This window comes from Lepisosteus platostomus, chromosome 5 (genome assembly GCF_059453375.1).
Source record: "Lepisosteus platostomus isolate fLepPlt1 chromosome 5, fLepPlt1.hap1, whole genome shotgun sequence".
In the NCBI taxonomy this organism is placed as follows: Eukaryota; Metazoa; Chordata; class Actinopteri; order Semionotiformes; family Lepisosteidae; genus Lepisosteus; species Lepisosteus platostomus.
In genome coordinates, this window is record NC_142615.1 from 58,155,906 (window position 1) to 58,164,063 (window position 8,158).

General features: G+C 40.1%; 1 protein-coding gene across 1 annotated transcript; it reads left to right on the top strand.

Moving 5' to 3' along the window:
* Positions 1 to 944: 944 nt before the first annotated feature.
* On the top strand, positions 945 to 6,724 carry LOC148670223 (uncharacterized). The gene is made up of 2 exons (XM_088632452.1): positions 945 to 1,645; positions 4,330 to 6,724. Exons 1-2 carry the CDS (start codon positions 1,273 to 1,275, stop codon positions 5,823 to 5,825), a joined length of 1,869 nt encoding a protein of 622 aa, XP_088488578.1. The 5' UTR covers positions 945 to 1,272; the 3' UTR covers positions 5,826 to 6,724.
* The last annotated feature ends 1,434 nt before the right edge of the window (positions 6,725 to 8,158 follow it).

The window sequence follows — 8,158 nt, forward strand, 5'->3', positions numbered from 1 at the left end:
ACCCGAAGTCGAACCCAGTTCGCCTGGGTGACGGCGGTTTAGAGATTACAAATAATTTAAAAATACATTAAAATGCTAATAATATGTAACAAAATGTTTAAAAAAACACGTTAACAAGACTGCAGACAGTTTTTGAAAAGGAGCTCTGTAAAATTCACAAATACTAAGACAAGGTATGAATACTCCATGGGTTTAAAATTCAGGAATATGAATAATTTCAAATTTGTAATTTGTTTACAATTGGAATTTTTATGGTTCGTATGATTTAGCGACTTTTTTACAATATGTAAAATAAAACAGTACAGCTAAATAAGAAAGCCTTAGAGCCACAGAGGAAAAAAAAAACTGCGTTTAAAGTTATTTTAAAGACGAGATAATATTGCACCATAAACTCAAATGTTTGTCCTCTTTGTGGCGCTTGCTTTTTGTTGCTTTAGCTAATTTCATGCAGTTTATTTCCGACCCATGACGTAAAGAGCTTGTGTATTTACGACAAAAAGCAGGGCAACAATTTTCATCGGTCTTATTGAAACTGTTAAAAAGTAAATGAGATCCTGTGTCCAAAATCCTGAGGTGACTTTCTTCCTGTCTTGTCATACAGAATGTATCATTAAGGACAATCACATAGGGCTTGATTTTGTTAAATGCAAGTACAGTATTTATTTCCTATCTTGGAACCACTTGTTTTTCAAGAAATTCAAACAATTTGTGAAATATGAAATAGAAATCTTGCTTATCGGTGCAGGAGAAATACTGCCAGTTGGCAAGAAAACGACAGCATTTTTTTTCTTTAACCAAAAACCTGCATAGGGAGATGTAGAACAAAAATCCGATTGAGACGTTTTCATTGGGGAGGAGGGTTGTGAAAGGGCAAAAAAATGTATCTGTTCCGTTACGAACGGCGAAGGTCGCAGGTGATTCACTCCTCTTGACTAGGTGGCGCTAGGAGGTGCAGTGAAGTTTATATCCGGCTGCAGAAACTCCTCTTTCTCAGCTCCGCTTCTCGGTTGTCTTGAAGCCGCATCCGCGCTAAAGAATGACGTCATCATACTGCGCGACACTGCGTGTATTTCACACACGTGTGGGTGACTGAATCTTTTTCTTATCATTATTCATTATTATTTTTTAAAGACTTCAGGTTCTGAATATGTAACGTCTCGTCGGCTGAGTTTATGCTTGAACAGAACAGGATCTGTGAAGAATAAAAATAAAGAAGCTATTCTGTTTAAACTTCGGAAGTGAGCCTTTGTTTCTGACCTACTCTGAAGAAGGATGGCGGAGTGCTTGTTAAATCTGCAAATCCAGCTTGACTCTTTCATGCAGGTTTTGCTCAAATCGATCGTGTATGAAGTTTCAGAAGTTTTCCGAAACAGGATTTCTGACTCTGAGGACGAGTTTCAAGACAAACTCCGCAGCGTCTCCCAGATTCTGGTGAGACGGGCCGTATTTAAAATCACACAGTGTGTGGAGGACAGTGTCGGGAGTGAAATGGCGCAGCTGAAGAAGGAAAACGAGAGCCTGAAGTGGAGATTTCAGCTGTGGGAGAAGGATTCGGGAGCAAGAGGAGATCAGGGACAGACAGATCGTGTTGGACACACGCTTCTCTGTGAAGTCACTGCAGAAATAAAAGAAGAAATGTTGTCAGGTCAGTGTGGTGAACTTGTATGTGTTAAAAACCAGTGTATATAACTGACTCACTGGTGAGATTTTTTAAATAACAAACTTTATTTTAAAGAAAACATCTCACAATAGTGAACATTCTCATTCTCATTATCAGTACGCATTCTAACAAAGTATCTAACAAAGTAACAAAGTATCAAACTGTCATCAAATAAACTTTCCGAAAGAGGTGAGAGTATAGTGGAGAGATGCAGAGTGACGTGGGAAAGACTTGTGTGATGTAGCAACGGGATTCTTTATTGGAAACTGAACTGTTTTGTCCGGTTACGATGCTGAAAACACCTCGTTCACATTCAACAATTGTTCCACTGAATCAATTTGTAATCCAACGTCATTAGGAAACACCATTTATAAATATTGTATTCACGTTGTATCGGACTAGATTGTTTTTATTTAAACAAATGATTTTGTAAATAAACATTATTTTGATTGGTTTAGATATTACCGTCCTCCAGGGTCTGTGTCTGTATTAACTCCTCTGGAATATTAATCCGGTGTGTCTGTATTAGCCTCTCTCTCTCTCTAAGTGCATTGTTTATGTACTGTGCAGTAAGTGTGTGTGAATCAACCCCTCTATCTCTCAGTGCAGTTAATTTACTGTAGTGTCCAGTCAGTGTCAGTATTAACCCCTCTCTCTCAGTGAAGTGTTAATGTACTGTAGTGTCCAGAAAGTGTCCATATTAACCTCTCACTTAGTGCAGTGTTTATGTGCTGTAGTTTCCAGTCAGTGTGTCTGTATTCACCCCTCTCTCTCATTGCAGTGTTTATATGCTGTAGTGTCCAGTCAATGTGTCTGTGTTCACCCCTCTCTCAGTGCAGTGTTAATGCATTGTAGTGTTAAGTCTGTATGTATTAACCTGCCTCTCTCTGTGCAGTTTTAAACTACTGTAATGTGTGGTCAGTGTGTCTGTATTAATTCCTCTCTTTCTCAATGCAGTGTTAATGTACTGTAGTGTCCAGTCAGTGTGTTTGTATTTATCCCTCTATCTCTCTCAGTACAATGTTAATGTACTGTAGTGTCCAGTCAGTCTGTCTGCATTTACCCCCCTCTCTCTGAGCACTGTTAATGTACGGTCTGTATAAATGCCTCTGTCTCAGTGTAGTGTTAATGTACTGTAGTGTCCAGTCAGCATGTCTGTATAAACCCCTTTCAGTGCAGTGCAGTGCTAATATGCTGCAGTGTCCAGTCAGTATGTATCTATTAACACCTCTCTGTCAGTGCAGTGTTAATGTACTGTTATGTCCAATCATTGTCTGTATTTACCTCTCTCTCTCAGTGCATTGTTAATGTGCTGTAGTGTCCAGTCAGTGTCTGTATTAACCCCTCTCTCTCAGTATAATGTTAATGCACTGTAGTGTCAAGTTATTCAGTGTGTCTGTATTAACCCCTTTCTCTCTCAGTGCAGTGTTAATGTACTGTAGTGTCCAGTCAATGTGTCTGTATTAACCCCTCTCTCTCTCAGTGCACTGTTAAAGTAAATGTAACGTGATTGTGATATTATTACAGTAGACTTACTTTTTACATGGTAGTTAGGGTTTTGACAAAGCTAAATCAGAACACCCCCTTATTCCGCTATGTTTAAACAACCCAAATTGATTGTCAGTGTACTAGTACGCATGTGTGTAGTTTAAAGCTTTTTAGATCACATGGCCTCAGCTATCACTACTTTGCTGATGATACTCAATATACATCCATACCAAACCTGACACTGATGTGTCTGTCTCTATTCTATTTAGTTGCATCTCCCATATAAAATCTTGGATGACTCAAAATGTTCTTCATCTTAACTGTGACAAGACTGAAGTCATGCTTATTGGCACCACCCATCAACTTTGTAAAACCAATGCTGTAACTCTATCTGTAGATAATCTTATACTTGAGCTTCAGTCTATATTGAAAAACTTAGGGATGCTATTTGACGTTTGACCCATATGTGCAGCAAAAATATTGCTCCACTACGCCCTATGTTATCACTAACTGTGGCTGAAAAGTGTTGTCTAATCTTGAATTGACTACTGTAATGCTGTACTCTCTGGGGATTCTAAATCCCCATTGAACAAACTCCAGTATGTCCATAATTCGGCAGCCAGAATCCTGACCAGGTCTAGAAGAAGTGTTCACATTATTCCTATCCTGGAGTCCTTGCACTGGCTTCCTGTCAAGTTGCATGTCGACTTAACAATCCTCCTGCTCACCTATAAGGCTCTCCATGGCTTGGCACCTCAGTACCTGTCTGGTTTATCACCCTACTCCCCACGTCACAACCTTCACTCTTCTAATTGTGTTCTCCTATCTGTCCCCCAGTCCGTCTATAATCAATGGGTGACATGGCCTTCTCCTGTTAGCTCTGGAACTCTCTCCCCAAGGATATCAGAGAGTCACCTTCTCTAAACTCCTTCAAATCCAGATTCAAAACCTTCTTCTTTAGAAGACCCTTCATTGAACTGTTCTTTACCCCTCTGCTCCTACTGTATTTAGTACCACCATCTACTGTCTCCTCTAACTGTGTGTTCTCATCGTGCTTATTTTGTGTATTTTTTGTTCTTGGCATTCTGTAAAATGCTTTGAGAAGCCACCTTTAAAGGTGCTATATAAAATAACGTTTTTTATTATTATTATAAAGATTTTATCTTGTTCTGTGTTTACAGGCTCAGAGGCCAGTGCTCTCTCTGAGGCTGGGGAAAGGGCTCCTCTTGAACAGAAGCATAGTGCGGAGGAGTGGGGCTCCAGTCTGATGCAGGAGACAGAGCTCGTTGCTCCAGAAGGGAAAAAGACTCTCAGTGAGCAGCACACAGAGAGCAGACAGATTGTTGAGGTTCTGGACTCTGTGCCCATGATGAAGATGGAGTCTGAGAGTGGGACACCTGGACTCTTAGTATGTGATGAGTTTACAGAGAAGATGAATAATCTGTACTCAAACAATATTACGCAAGTTTGTAATGAACTAGGCTGTTTCTCTGTACAAGAGCACAAAGAAGAACTGGGTGAGTTTAATCTTACAGAGCAGGACATGGATCCCCAGTTGATTGACCCTGCAGAGCAGCAGACTGATGTACCTGGTGAAGAGAACAATACTGAGTCACAGCACACTGAGAAGAGTCAGTACAGGGAGGAGCAACAGCAGCTCCTACAGGGCTTGATAATAATTAGGCCTTGTTCTGTTCAAGTGGAGAGACTGTCATTGCAGAGTCTCAAACAACCATATGATCCCTTAGTATCTGATGACTTTACACACAGGTTTAATGATCTGGTTACTGAGAAAATTGTTGAAAGTTTTAATGAACTGGAGAGTATGTCTGTTCTTCGGCAAAGAGAGGAACAACTGAATGAACTGGATGGTTTTAGTCTCAGAGAGCTGGAGAAGGAGCCCCAGATGATTCACACTGCTGATCAGCACACTGAGGGACAAGGTGGAGAAAACAAATCTCAGTTTCAGCACACAGAGCAAGATCATTCCATGGAGCATTTTCAGAATAAGAGACCACAGCACGATCAAAGGATGAGGAAGAATCACTCAAGGCCTTGCTCAGATGGAGTGGACAAACTGCCATTATGGCACAGGGAGGAGCAGCGTTTCTGTCAGTCTAGCATTTCAAAACCCTACCAGCACCTTCACACAGGAGAGAGACCTTTCAGCTGCAGTCAGTGTGGGAAGAGTTTTAGTCGGTCACGTAACTTAATAAACCACCAGCGCATTCACACGGGAGAGAGACCGTTCAGCTGCAGTCAGTGTGTGAAGAGTTTTAGTCACTTGCACAACTTAAAACGACATCAGCGCATTCACACAGGAGAGAGACCTTTCAGCTGCAGTCAGTGTGGGAAGAGTTTTAGTCGGTCAAGTAGCTTAATAGCCCACCAGCGCATTCACACAGGAGAGAGACCATTCAGCTGCAGTCAGTGTGGGAAGAGTTTTATTCGGTCAGGTGACTTAAAAACCCACCAGCGCATTCACACAGGAGAGAGACCATTCAGCTGCAGTCAGTGTGGGAAGAGTTTTAGTCGGTCAAGTAGCTTAATAGCCCACCAGCGCATTCACTCAGGAGAGAGACCATTCAGCTGCAGTCAGTGTGGGAAGAGTTTTATTCGGTCAGGTCAGTTAAAAACCCACCAGCGCATTCACACAGGAGAGAGACCATTCAGCTGAAGTCAGCGAGGGAAGAGTTTTAGTCAGATAAGCCACTTGCAATCTCACCAGCACATTCACATAGGAGAGTAACCATTCAGGTGCAGTCAGTGTGGGAAGAGTTTTATTCAATCACATGACTTAAAAATGCACCAGCGCATTCACACAGGAGAGAGACCATTCCGCTGCAGTTAAGAGTGGGTTTTTTTCCCAGTCGGGTGACTTAAAAACACCAATCTAGTCACCAGGTCAGTTATCAGCCAAGTAAACTAAAATGTCTTTCAGTGCAAGTAGGCATGTGACATCCGAAGAAGGCTCCACAGCCGAAACATTTATTTTCTTCTCTTTTCAGCATGGAACAAACCTTTACTTTAATATAATATCTATTAGTCACAGTCACTTTGTACTCACCCACTTTTGAGTTCATCTGGTCAATTAAATTATGACTATACTCTTATTTACGATTGACTAAAATAGAAATAGCTCTTGTCACAGAGTTTAATTTATGTGTATAATTAAATGTTTTTAGTGTTATTCAATTTTAAAATGAATGAGGTCTAAATTGAATAAATTTCATTGTCAATTGAATTGAATTCCTTATAGTCTTGGAATGTTAATTTTAGTCCTGTTTAATTTTCCAATTAAGACTGTTCTCATTGGATAAGCTTGTAATTGTGTTACAGCTTTTAACTTACCATGTTATACACAGAATGTGTATAAAACAGATTAAGATCCTTAACTGTCACTCTTAAGGAAAAAAAGTCACACATCTGATTAAATTCTACAAACAAAAGCTCAAAGTCTTTGTTGCACAATCTAAAGTGTATTTTCCCCAGAGAGGATATATATCAAATACAAGAAATATTTATACAATAAAGGGTAAATAATAAAGAACAAGATATCGTATGAATTAGCAATAATTCTATAATAGTCATTTTTTTCAATGCAACTATTGTTTTAACAAGACAAGCAATATATACAGTGCCTTCAGAAAGTATTCATGCCCCATTGTTTATAATGTTAAAATGAAATTAAATATTTATAGTTCTGAAGTCATCTTTTAAATAAAAATGGAAAATTACTTAATTGATAAGTATTCATTCCCTTTGTTTTAACAACCTAATTTGGGTCAATTATCTTGAGAGGTCACACTAAATTATGTTAACAAGGTACACCTGTGTTCCTTTCAAGTTCACCGGTGTTCACTTGCTCGATAAATTAATAAATATCACTGACTGTGAGGTCTCACAACTAAAACAGCAGATCAGATCAGTCCTGCTGTCATGAGGACCATGGAGCTGCCTGTGGAGCTTTGAGATAAAGTTGTTAGGAGGAGAAAAGCTGGAGAAGGTTATAAAAAGATTGGCAAAGCTTTGAATCTTCCTAGGAGCCCCGTGAAGTCCATTGTAACTGAAGTGGGACGTGTATATATCTCACTTATCCAGCATCACAGTATCACCACTTAAGCACACTGTGAGAGGTGTTGATGGGGTCTGTTAATCTAGCCTCAAACAAAAGTTAAACTAAGATGCCATAAAGCTGACCTGCTTTAGCAGCCCCAGTGGCTTAATGCTACATAATAAAAAAACAGGAACAACACCCACAAACAGGATAAACCAGACCAATGTCTGCTGCATATCAAAGGACAGAACCTAAAGCAAGACAGAGTAGGACAAGAAGTAATTACATATCAAAGAACAGGACAAGCACTCAGGTGGTGAAACAAACTTTCTTCTGACTGTATATAAGAACTGGGAAACCCTTGCGGTTTGTCTGTTCTGTGGGGCAGACCCAGCACGCATTGTCAGACTTATTGAGCTCAATAAAACTGAATCTGCACAAGACCGTGTCCTGCTCCTCTGATGAAGAATTTCCCACAACAGTTGGCGTAGTCGACAGGATTCTCCAAGTCTTCGGTAATTCCCAGACAGCACACAGGGTGAGTATATTTTTTATGTTACCACACAATTAGGTTACCGAAAAGGAAGGACCGGAAACATACAGAGAATATAAAGAATCATTAATAGGGAAAAGAGTAAGGACACGCCTCTGAGATTCAGGGTAAAAATCCCTTAACCGAGACAAGACACAATTCCTCTGAGCTTGGTTTTGAAACCAAGACAAGACGTGGTTCCTCTGAGCGGGTCTCTAAACCAGGGAGCTTTCCCCCTGGGGTGAAGCAAAGTCCCTAAACGGAACAAGGTGAGCTAAGCGACGATATTGTGCCAGCAAGATTCCCTCTGAGTTCAGACAGGCACCCCTAAGGAAGCTAAGGTTAATAATATTATTAAGATTATATTATTAACAATATAAGTATAGACCAGTTGTGCTAGCAGGTTAATCACCAGTGACTG

Bases quoted from the DNA above. Each gene is read 5' to 3' on its own strand.
- LOC148670223 (XM_088632452.1), top strand. From the start codon at position 1,273: ATGGCGGAGTGCTTGTTAAATCTGCAAATCCAGCTTGACTCTTTCATG. The intron at 1,646-4,329 runs GTCAGTGTGGTG...CTGTGTTTACAG, and splicing joins AAAAGAAGAAATGTTGTCAG to GCTCAGAGGCCAGTGCTCTC.